This window comes from Sebastes umbrosus, chromosome 2 (genome assembly GCF_015220745.1).
Source record: "Sebastes umbrosus isolate fSebUmb1 chromosome 2, fSebUmb1.pri, whole genome shotgun sequence".
In the NCBI taxonomy this organism is placed as follows: Eukaryota; Metazoa; Chordata; class Actinopteri; order Perciformes; family Sebastidae; genus Sebastes; species Sebastes umbrosus.
This window is the reverse complement of record NC_051270.1, coordinates 26533384-26548650: the sequence shown is the minus strand read 5'-3', so window position 1 is coordinate 26548650 and position 15267 is coordinate 26533384. Positions and strand designations below refer to the sequence as shown.

Here is a 15267-nt window from a genome sequence, read left to right as displayed (position 1 = left end):
AAACCAAACACTGGCTCTAGAAAGAGACTTTCACATTTTTACATTACCTGAAGGCCACTGTAGTTCTCTGACATGCTTGTGAAACTGCGGTAACGTGAGTCAGAGAATGCAAAACTGTGGTACTACCAGCACTGTCTGACTTCTGTTGCTCCTAAAGTAGTGTTATTATGGTGAGGATGGCCTCTGAGTGAGGACAAACAGCGTTACCACGGTTTTGCACTCAGCGGCTCACTTTACCGCAGTCTTGGAAAGGGAGGAGTGAGCGGAGAGGTACTCGAGTTGGCTGCAATCTGCAACTACACCACTAGATGCTGCCAAATCCTACACACAAGAAGAAAAGTATCTGAATTAATGCACTGCGATAACTATTTATAAAACCTTTACGAATGAATGAATGAACTTTACCAACCCTTCCATATTCATTTCTCTCTGACTAGTTGCCATCCAAACCCAGTAGCCAGTCGCTTCGCCTCCCTGGTCCGAGTGAAAGGAAGAGCCACCGGATGTCACAGTTGTCCAAACGCTACAGCCACGACGAAATGCTGCTTCTCCCCCAGCGAGGTGCATCACCATCACCTTGTGGCTTGCTGGATGATAGCCTCGGTAGCACCAGTGACACCCTGGCCTCACACAGGCACTGGAGGATCCCCAAGGTACACACTACTAGATCCTACACAAACACCTACTCTAAGTCCTTGCAGAGCTCCGACTGTGTTCTCTTTCCTCTTCTGCTTCACAGACCAGTTCAGGTTTCTGTAGGGACCAAGTCAGCTCTAGATCACTTGTACTTCCTCAGTTTGGAAAAGACCTTTTTAAAACACAGTGCCTCGATGCGCCTTATTACTGCTTGGGTTTCTCTTGTGGTACTTTTTCTCAAGAACTTGCATTGAAGATTTTCAATAACCCTTAAAGCACAGTACAGTATTACTTTTGGCCAGGAACACCCTCTACTTCTTCTATATTTAGGATCAAAAGAAACAACTGAGAACTTCCTCTTTCCTCTGTTTACAGCTGGTCCAGAGGATCAACTCAATTTACTGCACTAAACGTGGGAAGAAGAGGCTGAAGAAGCTGTCCATGGCCAATGTTGAGACTGCATCTCTGCGAGGTAAGGGCTCTCTTTAGTCCATTTATCCACTGGCCAGATAAGTGAGTAAATATTTGCGTCTCAGCCACCCACAAAGAGTTCTTGTCGTGTCCTTCTCGTGACATAAACACATGTTTGTGAAATTGCCCTCTGACCTGTAGAAAACCTTCTTGTCTGTCTCATGTATGCCTCCAGATGACAACAGTGAGAGTGAGAGTGACTCTGACGACAGGTTCAAAGGTGAGTGACCACAGCGTTCATTTGCAACAGTTAGGTGCTACATTTTTGTCACCTATGAACGTTTTGTTGGAGCTGTTTTTCTCAGTAGTTGTGCAACAGCTTCCCAGTTTTGTATTCAACAAGTAACCCTGTGTGACCGAACAGACCACAGAATTGTAACGGAACATTTGCCATGGATTATCAGTAGACCATACAACATTTATCACATGTCTAGGTCCAATGACAGGAATACTAATGAGATTTAGTGATGTTTTCCATCTGTTTTGGACACGATATTTCAGTAAAAGTGAATTACACCCATATGTACAACATTTAATTTCCTCAGTGGCTGAAGGTTAATACCCTATGAGCCCTAGATTTACATACTGAACTCTATAGTGTGAATTGTGTTTAGACAGAGAATTGTATGTACTAATGTTCGCTTCCCTCCTTAGCTCACACCCAGAGGTTGTTGAAACTGCAGTCCATCCTCCGACGGGCCCCCAGCTACCGCACGCTGGAGCTGCAGCTCATCGAATGGCAGGAGAGGGAACTCTTTGAGTATTTTGTGGTTATTTCTCTAAAAAAGAAACCTAGCAAAAACTCCTACTCCCCAGAGGTCACCTACCAGTTCCCCAAGGTAAAAGCCTGACAGTCATAACTGAATCCAACTCCTATAATGCATCAAAGGACCTCAAGTGTTTTAGCTCAGGAATTACAAATCACGAATACTACATTGATATGTCACTGTTTTTAAAGCTTACAAGAACCATGTTATTATCATTGTTTAAATGCAGGGTGGGCGATCTTAGGAAACCAACAAGCGTACGCTAGATTTTTAAAATAAAAGGATCCAACTGAAAACCCAGCCCAGTGTTGCCAACTCTTTTCTAATGCAAGTAGCAGCACTAGCTCCAAAAGTCACCAAGTCGGCAACACTGACAGCCCATCCCTTCAGGCCTCCCTCCAAAGGAACTCCCCCAAAATTATCATTATGAACATAAACCATAATGCCAACCATAATCATAATGAATGTAAACAACAAACGTGGCTATTGTTAGTACTTACAGCTGTCTAGTTAGCAGCTTGTGGAAGACTCTGGTGACGTGCAATGAGTGCACAGGCAGAGTGCACGCACACAGGCAGGTGGGTAGACAGGCAGGCTGAATAAAATTAATGGACAGGTTAATTACAGTCCTGCGACAGCCACAGATACCAATTTTTTTTTAATCATTATTATCAAAATTATTATTTTTGATTATGTATTTATTGATTGCTGTCGGGATGAAATGAGAAATTCAACTAAAATAACAAAAATGTTTGTAAAATGTTTACCAACCCTACCTTTAATGCTGTTGGCAGCAGGGACTGATTTTAAAATCACTCGCTTTAGTGTTTTAGTCTGTTCAGGTGACTACTGAGGGTCGAAAAACACATTTGTCAGTTTATTAGCTTAAAAATCTATGGCATGGTCTGGGAAAAGGTTAGCCCTAAAGCTAAATATAATCCATTTGTAGTTAAATGGCAAACACGATAATAATAATAATAATAAAAAGAAAAAGAAATAAACGCAATCACGTGAATAAAAGCCAAACTTATACACCACATCTAAGATGTGTCAGGCAACAACATTCTTGACATAGTTTATGACAGTTAATATTGTCTGGACAATTGATGAGACGATGATGGAGATGAACTGTTGATTTTCACTAGCAAATGTAATCCAGTTAAATCATATTTAGACAGTCTGGAAGATGTATATGCTAATGCCATGGATTAAGCGGGCCAGGGTAATCTAGAAATAACGTGTTAGACCAAGAGTTGATTATGTACTGAAGGCTTTTCAGAGTTTTCCCACTCTGAGCTTTTAGTCATGTATTATTACATGTAGAATGAATGCTGAAAATGATGACGATGATGTATTACGCAGGACCGTGACCCATGCCAATTATTTTTTGTATTAGATTGAAGTAAAAATCAATATTTATGTGAGCTTTTCACACTTGATTGAGCAGGTTGTTGACAATTTAAAGCCGCCTGGGCAATTAAGATTTATAGCTTAGAGCCTGGGGAGTCTTGGGAGCCTGTTTACAGTTAAAAATAACCAGGATCTGTGGCAGGGACGTGTTTTTAGTTATTCAAAGATATATTTTAAAGTTATTTAAGGTTGGGTTCGAAGAAGTGTCCCTTGGGAAAAGTACGTCTCTGCCAGCCAGGGGATACGCTCACTCTGCTGTTGTTGAGTTAATGAGGACTGGAGGGGGCAAAGGTTTAACCTCGTATGGGAGAAATGGTAGTCTGGTCATTTATTGGTCACACTGACATCCATGGGGATCTTAAAAATGGAGGACACAGTTATGTGAAGGAGAATGAGCTAACTGAAACTCCTCTCCTGTCCTCTCCCTCTCCCTCTCCCTCTCCCTCTCCCTCTCCCTCTCCCTCTCCCTCTCCTCCCCTCTCCTTCCGTCTCACAGCTAGAGAGGCCCACCAAGCAGATGAGGGAGGCCGAACAGAGACTCAAAGCCATTCCACAGTTCTGTTTCCCAGATGCAAAGGACTGGAGTCCTGTGTCTGAGTACCCCAGGTATGGCTGGCAATCTTCCTGATTCAGTGTCAAACTAACTGGTCTATTAAAGGGGAACTCCAGCGATGTTGCATTGCACTTGCATAAAGTTTGTAGGGGTTGTGAGATACCGATAAAAGAATAATCAAAGCAGCAGAGGCCGATATAACCCGACTTTTAGTCCCTGGAACTAATCAAATAACTCTGGATTTATCCAACAAAAGCAATTCAGTAGCATCTTTCATGCAATTGTTTACACTAGTGCAGTACCCATGCAAAATATGCCTGTCCTGAACGGGTCGAATGCTTGGCCTGTGATGTTGTTGTTTGCAGCTTTCTCGAGAGAACTCCTCATACAAAAAACTTCACATTCAACACTGTGCTTCCTTGGGTCCTGTGCAGTACACCTGTCATGACATCGTTGCATCACACACCCAAGTCACGGCTACCCAGAAGCACCAGTTAAATACAGTTATGGTCCTAAATCGATACTAGAGTACTTCCTTGTTTATGAATGAAGCAGTGCACAAGTTGAAGCTGTTGAAGCTGTTGAAGCAGCGGTGCTGTGTGTGTGTGTTTTACCAATGCGATGGTCATCCCTGCAAACTCCACCTTAAAAGTTCCTGTACTTTGAGTAAGTGCTACCCCCCGACCAGGGCCTTTTTTCCCCGGTACTTAATTTAGACCCTGGTCCCTGCGGTCGAGTTCCTCAAAAGGTTCCTAGTTCCGGGGGAAAGTTCCTTGCAGATGTATTCATTTCCAAATAGGCATATTAGTCACTTAGTTTGACATAACCACTGCCGTAGAAAGTAGAGCATGGATTTAATTAGTGAAGGTATTTGGCCGGCGGTAACATTATAAGTTAGTATTGCAAAAACGTACACAATTTGAGTTGCAGTGGCAGAGTGCTGTGGCACTGTTCCTGTAGGATATCTGCTTGTGCTCATTGACTCCAGGGAAGTGAAGAAGAGTTCAGTCAGTATATCCAATATCCATGTTACGTTAGTTTCCAGCAGCAAAAGTGACCTGCAGTCAATGAGCCGCAGCCTGTAAAGACCCGCTGCGGAAAACATGCTCAATTCAGTCCACAGAGCATGTCTCATGTCCAAATTGCACAAAATTCAACACAGCTCTCCTTTTGGTCAACGGCAATACACCCGCCAAGTGTGAAGTAGATCGGATGAACGGTTCTTGAGATAAGCGAAGGACATTCCCATACACTCAGACAGACAAAGAGAGATTCTTTGCTTCATAGTTAGATGTGTATGTGTCTCTGTGTGTCGATTCTCATGTGTTTACATTTGTTTTTTGCTACAGTGAGACCTTCTCCTTCATGTTGACTGGAGAGGATGGCAGCAGGAGGTTTGGGTACTGCAGACGCCTGCTGGTAAGCCACCGTTCAGACCCTCATCCTCTGCTCCCTGTTCACACCCTGCTGAGCCCTGTTTGTTGTGACAGACCTTTTTTTATGTGAACATGTGATACGGTTTTCCTGTGGGGCCGTTGATGTGTTACCATCCACTGTGGCAGCAGGAAACAGAACATGTAAAGCAAAAACGACATGAAATGACCGAATTGGTTAAAAAAATGCATGAAAGTGGTTTCATATTAAATATGTAAATTAACCGAAAGAAATACAGTAGCTACATACTATTTACATAGTGTCACTACCGCAAACATTCAGTCATAAAGGGCATAAAAAAATAATTTATGGTAAAAACCCAGTTAAGATTGACTCATTGAATTTAATGAGAGTTTCTCAGGAGAGGCGAAACAAAGAGAAACCATGAAAAATCCCGACTTTGTCATTGTGGAGCATTTCCTCCTCATAATGAGGCCGGAGAGCGCTTTGATGTGTTTGTTTTGTTGAGCTTCCCATTTAGCTTGCGGGTAGAGAGTATGACTGTGTGGGATTCTGTGAATGTGGTGGTGATTTTGTTTGCCGTTTGGTATTTCTGAGTTTACAGTACTACAATGTGTATGTTCTCATAGGTTTACTGGGAGTGCCTCGTATTGTCTTGTGTATGCGCTGGATGGCAGCCGACGTTTTGTGAATTCTTTAACCAGACAAAAATGTTTTTAAACTCGTTCTGCTCCGTTGATCCGAGATTCATCCTGATGGAAGCAGATTTGAATGAAGGGAAAGGAAGAGGTGATCTGCTCTCCTCCAGTAACTTTGTTTCTTCCCTGCTGTCTGACCAGCCGTTGGCAGTAACAGAGCATTCCTGAGGACTTGAATCAAGCTCCACATAGTTGATTTAATCATCCATTTGGAAAAGCGGAGGAGAAACAAGAGGAGAAAATTGTATACCTAATATGGACAAGTGGATTGGCGGTTCTTGAGTGCTCATGTTCATTTGTGTCTGTGTGTCTGGGGTCTCCAAGCACATAATGGTCTAAGAGTGTACAGAGGAAGGTAGATACGATCAGCAGGAGCAGATAAACCACCTGTGTTTAGGAAGTTGGTATCCACATAAAAGACTTTCACCTCAGATCACAGTCTCGAGTTAAAGACTTCAGCTACACTATTTAAACAACTTATCTACATATGATATTATCATGGTCTACAGGTCTAACTCTTTATGTATTTTCTTTATAAATTAAATTCCATACATTTGATAAAAGATGACCCTTTCTGACTTTTCTGCTCTGGTTCTTTAACCCCTTAAAATCCACCTGCCGTCGACTGGTTACGGTTAGGGGTTAGATGATGATTAACAATGTTTTGAATGATGGTAAAAGGTTTTATAGTCATCGAAATGCAGTATGTGCCAATTGCTTTTACTCACTTCTGTGACACTGGAAAACATGCTGAAGCATGTTGATAACTAAAACCTTTTACAGTACATCATTCAAAACAGAGTTGATCATCATCTAACCCTAAACCCTAACCCTGCTTTTACTTGTAACTGTGATTTGCCTTTTTTGTATATACATTTTTAATCAGCATTGTTGGAGGGAACCTGAGACCCAAGATTTTCATTGCCAGTGACTGCTTTCTGAAATTGTTGTGCAAATGATAAATAAAGAAACTCGAAACTTGTAACCCGCCGGTGGTCAGGGCTTTAACTTTAACTTTAAGTTCAGATTACTTGTCACAGGAAGAATTATTCAGCATGTGAAAAGAGATGTATAGTATATTCTGTGGTTCTGGAGAAGCTTTCTAAAGTGTGAAATTAACCTTAAAAGAGCCCTTAATCTGACTCTTGTAAATCCCACAACTTTATGAGTACTATATTGGACTGGACTGCTGGACTACCCCTTTAAATGTGTTTGTAGACCGTTTTCAGTTAATGTGTCTCTTTATCAAGTCTACCCACACCAGTGTCTAATGAGTCTCTGTTTCTTTCTCTTACAGCCGACTGGGAAAGGACCTCGTCTTCCAGAGGTGTACTGTGTCATCAGCAGACTGGGCTGTTTTGACTTGTTCTCCACGGTAAGTTCAGCCTTTCCCGTGCACACACACACACACACACACAAACACATGTACTGTAGACAATCGTCTAAAATGCGCTGGCTGTGTGTGCAGTTTTGTAGCTGTGGTTGACCCGCCTCATAGCTGAAATAAATGACTTTCAGGAGACCTTCTGCTGAACGCTTGTTCATTGGTAAACCTTATTTCAGTCTTTTTTTTTTTTCACTTCCTGATTTCCCAGAGTAATTGTTTCCTTCACTTTTGTCTCAGTGGTGCTAACACAGAGCAGAGCTGTCACTCTGTTTGACTTTTCCAGGCTTATCTGATTACTTATTAATTCAAAGTGAGTAAGTCCAGACTGTTGAAACAAAGTGGCGGCTATATGACATGAAAATAAAATACCATGGTATGGAATGCAAACATGCCCTTTTTCCATTGTTTAATAAGAATAATAACTGAGCTGTGATTAACGGCTATACAAACAATCTGAAATCTGTATTTAGTAGTTGAGTTAAAGCAGAATATCAGTGCAATGTAGATGCATTTTAGCATTTAATTTGTGAACAAAGTGACAACAAAGCAACAGCATTTTACTAGTTTTGCATCATGTGATATTTTAAGGCATTCAACACATGCAAGAGTGGAAGAGAATGCCTCAAACGTCTTAATTTTGTGAACAATACAGCAGCAAACCTGAGACGAAAAGTGCTTTCATCGTAAATGGGAAAGGAGGCCAGTGTTTGATTTCAGAGGGAGTTGTGTGTGTGTGTGAGAGAGACAGACAGACAAACAGAGAGATGCAGAGGACGAGAGAGGTGATATCATATGACCTTGAAAACAAGTGATTCTCCAATCAACTTTCCAGACAGCAGGCAGCTTGGACCAAAACAGGCAGACAGGCAGACGGGGTAGAAATTTCCAATCACACTGGCATGGAAATAAATTAATTTGCTATTTTCACAACAGAAAATGAATACAGAGTTCCAGACAGTTAGTGCTCAAATGCATAACAATATGTTTCCATTAATCGTCGCCATGGCTTGTCTTGCTTTGCTATTCATTCAACATGGATATTAACAGTTTTCCAGAAACTTTGTGTTGTTGAAATATGTTGAGGAAACTGCGCTCCCATGTTCAGATCCTGGATGAGGTGGAACGGCGGCGAGGCGTCTCGGCGGCCCTGGTCTACCCCTTCATGAGGAGTCTGATGGAGTCGCCCTTCCCTGCACCAGGGAAGATTATCAAAGTAAAGACCTTTCTGCCCGGTGCAGGAAATGAGGTCAGAGCTACTACTTTTACTACTTAAATTATGCCACTTAGCCTAAATAATTTCAAGTTACAGTTGTGTGAATTCTTCTTAGTTAATCAGATCCACAAACTGTGATTGTGACACATTTGTTTTGTGGTCATTCAGGTCATCGAGCTGAGGCGGCCCACCGACTCCAGACTGGAGCATGTGGACTTTGACAGTCTGTTCAGTTGCCTCAGTGTACGGCAGGTGATACGAGTCTTTGCCTCGCTGCTGTTGGAGCGTCGAGTCATCTTTGTGGCTGATAAACTCAGGTGAGGCTCAGAGTTTGTCTTAGTCTCTCTGCAGTGAGACTATCATCTCAAACACATAATTTAAATGAAAGAAAACCATGTAATTTACTTCCTTGTCCTCTCACCTATTTGACTGATTTTTTGTCACACCGGGTCATCTTTTTCCTCTTGCAGTGTGAGACAGTTGGTCTGCTTTTTGCTTTGTTTGAGGCATTGTCCATATTTTATAGACCTTTTCATTGCCATTTTGTTGCCAGGGCAACAGCTTTGGTCCAAGTTTACTTCCTGTCAGCTACTGCATTAGCAAACATTGCAACAGGAAATACAAAGGGGCCCATTTAGAATGTTTATTTTGTCAAGTTTGAAAAGGTTTATAGTAACGTTGCCAAAACAAATATTGTGGTTTATGAACCGATGATAATGCAATGGAATAGACATTTCCTACATATAAGATTGCCGAGGCGTTTCAACAAAAATAACGAGGACCTAGGGATTGGTCCTGGCACACTGTTGTAGTTTTCCATGCTTCCTGGTCATCCAAAAACTGAGCAATATCTCTTCCAAAAACTTTTCACAGACTGCTTGTGTCCATTCAGACTAATCCTGGCTGATGATGACAGCATTGCAATAACCTTTCTACTCACACAGACATATAATAGTAGCATAATGCTTAACAGATACACCATGTGGTGAACTGTTTGCTTATAATGTATTGATTAGTATCAGACAGTCAGGCAACAGGTCAGTCCGTTAGTCAGCCAGCTGCCAGTTTGGATACCAGAAGTAAAATGGGTCACACCGATGAGTCACTGCCAGAGGAGAAGAGGGCGGGGCTGATAAGATGCAAAGAGTCTCCGAGGACTCGGTGTCCCAGTCTGTCCTCTTGTTACAGAAAAGAGAGGGGTACTTTTAGAGCATTGGAGGCGAGGATGGAGTGGGAGGAGATTTGAGCGGAGAAGTAATCTCTCCATGTATCAAAGCCCAGTTTAAACAAACATCAGTGGGGGCAGTGACTGTGAGGAGAAGGAATGCACTTCCTGTGTGCGCGACTCTGCCCTCCGTGATCTGTGGCTCGACTGTCACCGTTTGACTTATGATGCCACGTTAACTCCCTACGTATGAGCTACGGCACTCTCTGTGTCCCTGGAAAAAATCTCTCTAAGTTGCTCATTACCAGAGGTGATAAAATCAAGGAGTCATTGGGTGGGAGTCACTCACGATACAATATTATCAAGATATACAGTATTGCTCACGACAGTCATGGTAAAACTATACAGGCAATTCTGCGACTTTGTGATATCTTGCACGGCAATCATTTATGATGTGATGATAGACTGTATATAAGAAGTGAACATAGTCACCGTGACGTCACACATTGGTTTGCGGACTCGAGTTCAGCATTTAAGCCATCAACATCTTGTTTTTTTGCCGTCGCCATCTTGTTTTTTTGGAACCAGAAATGACACGACAGAGTGGAGCTAAGTACAACCGAATGCTGAATAAGACATTTTTAGGCAACCAAACTGTTACAATTATCTTTCATGAACTGAAAACACACTGTGAACTGGTTAAAGTTGTAAGACAAAAACACGGACAACTCACAGACCGGACAACGGCGTGGTAACGACCTGTCAATCACAAGGTAGCAGCGCCCTAAAGCATACCCTGCTTTATGGTCTATTTGACTCTAAATGGGACCATAATTTACTAAATGAACATCATGCGGTGTTGAAGAAGACTTGAAACTAGCGACTGAGACCATAAACTCATGTTTACAATGTTTACTGAGGTAATAAATCAAGTGAGAAGTAGGGTCATTTTCTCATAGACTTCTAAACAATCAGACTTCTTTTTGCAACCAGAGGAGTCACCCCCTGCTGGCTGTTAGAAAGAATGCAAGTTTAAGGCACTTCAGCATTAGCTTCACCCAGAGGTAGCCACCTGGATGCGATGCAATATCAATGTACCTGAAGAGATAAACATTTGTTTACAGGAGTGAAATAATAACAATAATACTATTTGAAAAAACATGGTTCAGTCATATAGTACGTCACTCACTGCATTATGAAACTTTTGCATTTGCATCAAAGTGCATTCATTTATGGTTTCCAGACGATGAATCTTAATGACTTTGGTGATCCCCTGACTTTTCTTCTGCCGCCACCATGAGGTTGACATTTGTGGTTATGAGTTAAATGTCTTGACAACTATTGGATAGATTTTAATGAAAAATGGTACACACATGTTCCCCTGCGATTTCTTAACTTTTCTCTAGCATTATCATCGGGTCAGAATTTCAATTTATAACCAAATACCTGGAAAACAAATGACATTCCCATGAGCCAAAGCCACTACTCTTTATTTAGTGCTAATTAGCAAATGTTAGCATGCTAACACACTAAACTAAGATGATGAACACGATAAACATTGTACCTGCTAAGCATCAGCATGTTAGCATTGTCACTGTGAGACACCATTCAAATTCAGATGACTCTGAAGCAGAACAACAGTTAAAATGTTTGCAATAAAGGAAAAATGAAGTAAAACTTTAATTAGGGCTGGGCGATAATTCAATATGATAATTTATTGTCTTTCAATGTAATCGTATCATGATGAAATCATATATCGAGATATCATGATACACAAGTAGTAATCTTAATTGATAATAACATACTCAAATTTCTCAGAAAATCTGATCATTTGCACTAAAATTCTTAATTATATGAGAAAATACTCTTCATTTGTCAAGTATTTAATTCACACAGGAGTATACAAAATAAGTTTTACCATGTGGTTATTTCATATAGACTACAGACGTAGGCAAAATCGTTGGTACCCTTCCGTTAAAGAAAGAAAAACCAACAATGGTCACTGAAATAACTTGAAACTGACAAAAGTAATAATAAATAAAAATTCACTGAAAATTAACTAATGAAAATCAGATATTGTTTTTGAATTGTGGTTCAACAGAATCATTTAAAAAAACAAAGTAATGAAACTGGCCTAGACAAAAATGATGGTACCCTTAACTTAATATTTTGTTGCACAACCTTTTGAGGCACTCACTGCAATCAAGTGATTTCTGTAACTCTCAATGAGACTTCTGCACCTGTCGACAGGTATGTTGGGCCACTCCTCGTGAGCAAACTGCTCTAGCTGTCTCAGGTTTGAAGGGTGCCTTCTCCAGACTGCATGTTTCAGCTCCTTCCACAGATGTTCAATAGGATTTAGATCAGGGCTCATAGAAGGCCACTTCAGAATAGTCCAATGTTTTGTTCTTAGCCATTCTTGGGTGTTTTTAGCTGTGTTTTGGGTCATTATCCTGTTTGAGGACCCATGACCTGCAACTGAGACCAAGCTTTCTGACACTGGGCAGCACATTTCACTCCAGAATGCCTTGATAGTCTTGAGATTTCATTGCACCCTGCACAGATTCAAGACACCCTGTGCCAGATGCAACAAAGCAGCCCCATAACATAACCGAGCCTCCTCCATGTTTCACATTAGGTACAGTGTTCTTTTCTTTGAATGCTTCATTTTTGCGTCTGTGAACATAGAGTTGATGTGACTTGCCAAAAAGCTCCAGTTTTGTCTCATCTGTCCAAAGGACATTCTCCCAGAAGCTTTGTGGCTTGTCAATATGCATTTTGGAAAATTCCAGTCTCGCTTTTTTATGATTTGGTGTCCTCCTCGGTCGTCTTCCATTAAGTCCACTTTGGCTCAAACAGCGACGGATGGTGCAATCTGACACTGATGTACCTTGACCTTGGAGTTCACCTCTAATCTCTTTGGAAGTTGTTCTGGGCTCTTTGGTTACCATTCGTATTATCCGTCTCTTCAATATGTCATCAATTTTCCTCTTGCGGCCACGTCCAGGGAGGTAGGCTACAGTTCCATGGACCTTAAACTTCTGAATAATATGTGCAGCTGTAGTCACAGGAACATCAAGCTGCTTGGAGATGGTCTTATAGCCTTTACCTTTAACATGAAGGTCTATAATGTTCTTTCTGATCTCCTGAGACAACTCTCTCCTTAGCTTTCTGTGGTCCATGTTCAGTGTGGTACACACCATGATACCAAACAGCACAGTGACTACTTTTCACCCTTTAAATAGGCAGACTGACTGATTACAAGTTTGAAGATACCTGTGATGCTATTTACAGGACACACCTTAGTTTAATATGTCCCTATGGTCACATTATTTTACATCTTTTCTAGGGGTACCATCATTTTTTGTCCAGGTCAGTTTCATTAGTTTGTTTTTTAAAATGATTCTGTTGAACCACAATTCAAAAACAATATCTGATTTTCATTAGTTCATTTTCAGTAAATTTTTATTTATTATTACTTTTGTCAGTTTCAAGTTATTTCAGTGACCATTGTGGGTTTTTCTCTCTTTAACGGAAGGGTACCAACAACTTTGCCTACGTCTGTATTTATTTATTGAATTACCAGCAAACATGCTATATCATGATATATATCGTTATCAAGATATGAAATGACCTTTATCACGATTGAAGATTTTGGCCATATCGTCCAGCCCTATGCACAATGCTGTTGTTGCAGAAACCTAAAACACCAGCAAAAAACACAATTACAAAGATGAGTTTTATTTATTTATTTTTTTTTTTTTAAAGTTATTTTTTTGGGGGCATTTTCCATTTGTTATGACAGGACAGTGGATAGAGTCTTGAAAGGTGGGAGAGAGAGAGTGGATGCGGAAAGGGCCATAGGCCGGATTCGAACCCGGGCCGCCGCGGTCAGGACCAAGCCTTAATACATGGACACCCGCTCTACCAACTGAGCTAACCCAGGCGCCCCAAAGATGAGTTTTATAACTTTGAGTCGTAAATATGCAGTCATGCTTACTATACAGTATATACAGTATATACTGTGTGTGTGTGTGTGTGTGTATGTGTGTGTGTGTGCATGCACCAATGCAGAGCTGCTGTGTTTTGGTTTCTTTTGAAAACAGTGACGGGGCCTCTCTGCAGCATTAATGACTTCTATGATAAAAGGGCTGCTCCCTCTGGGGCTCCGGTACATAATCCATTCCCAAAATACCTCGCTAGCAGAGCATGATGTATGTTTCTTTGCCTTGAGATGTACATCCAATACAAGCAGGAAGTGAGAGGATGTTAGGCAACCTTTTTCTGTGGGGTCTTCTATTGCTCATTTCGTTTGCGTGTTACTTTCACTTAACTGTTGTAATATGCACTGAAACCTTTAGTTGTTTTTTTCCAGAGAGGTTGTTGCCTCTGCATGAAAGTCTGCACAGACAATTTCTTTCTTAAGTGATCACTCACCATCCGATGCCTGTAATAACAAGTTGGATGCCTAATCGGATAAATTCATCACCAGCTATGTCACTCTGTAATTGCTTAACTCGATTGACCTGCAGATGCTGGATGAGTTTTGTCAGTGCTGCAGAGCTTTATGTAAACAGCCTCTGTCGGTCCTCAGGCTGGAGATGAGGACGGTTACCTAACTGTATGTGCATGTCTGGATTCAACTCTTGGTATGGCAGTGACATACTTCTACAGTAAAAGTGCACATTACTGCACATTGGATTTAAATGACTTTCCCCGATATGACTCCATTGTTAAGATGATTGAATCCCACCGTCTTCCCTGCATTATTTTAATCAGAATTGCCACACTCAAACCCAAAGTATGAAATCATTTTTGATTGCAAAGATATCCTGTTATTAGAGATGTCTCACATGGTCAAATAGACCATAAAGCAGGGTATGCTTTCGGGCGTGGCTACCTTGTGATTGTCAGGTCGCTACCACAGTGTTGTCTGGTCTGGGTGTTGCACGTGTTTTCGCCTTACAACTTTAACCTTTTCACAGTGTGTTTTCAGTTCATGAAAGATAATTGTAACCTTTTAGGTCGCCTAGAGATGTCTTATTCAGCGTTTGGTTCTACTTAGCTCCACCCTCTCGTGTCACTTCTGGTTGCAAAGAACCAACATGGCGACGGCTAAAATGCCGAACTCAAGGCTTCAAAATGGCAGTCCAAAAACCAGTGGGTAACTTCACAGTGACTACGTCCAGTTCTTATATACAGTATATGCTGAGAGTAAAAGAAAGGCACAGGAGGCTGTTTGGCTTTCTGCATGGACACTCTCTGGTTTCCCCTTAATGTTGTTCATTTTGGTCCCCATCTGTGCCAATACAATGTGAAGTATCCTATGTATGTTGAGTTTGTGGTGTCCTTTTTCAATTTTAGAATAATATAGCAATCTGAAAGTGCGTTGGAGTTCTGTAGAGCACCCACATGTTTTGCAGCTGCAGTATTATGATCGATGGGGTCTGCAATCCTCAGACAGGTAGAGTTATTGCCACCGCTGCTGGCATTTTTCTAATCAACCAGTATGGCGGCATACTCATTTCATTTAGTCCCCCGTTATTCTCAAACACTTTCTGTAACTCGCTCT

At 41.3% G+C, this 15267-nt stretch overlaps 1 protein-coding gene across 2 annotated transcripts in view; it reads left to right on the top strand.

The window, feature by feature from the left end:
* Positions 1-15267, top strand: part of dennd2b (DENN domain containing 2B) — a 66605-nt gene that overhangs the window by 39796 nt on the left and 11542 nt on the right. For both annotated transcript variants that reach the window (XM_037795723.1, XM_037795714.1), the window contains exons 6-14: positions 438-653; positions 1012-1108; positions 1283-1327; positions 1762-1946; positions 3781-3890; positions 5187-5256; positions 7228-7305; positions 8423-8563; positions 8699-8847. In XM_037795723.1, the coding sequence (XP_037651651.1) occupies positions 438-653; positions 1012-1108; positions 1283-1327; positions 1762-1946; positions 3781-3890; positions 5187-5256; positions 7228-7305; positions 8423-8563; positions 8699-8847 (1091 nt within the window). The remainder of the gene's footprint in view (positions 1-437; positions 654-1011; positions 1109-1282; positions 1328-1761; positions 1947-3780; positions 3891-5186; positions 5257-7227; positions 7306-8422; positions 8564-8698; positions 8848-15267) is intronic.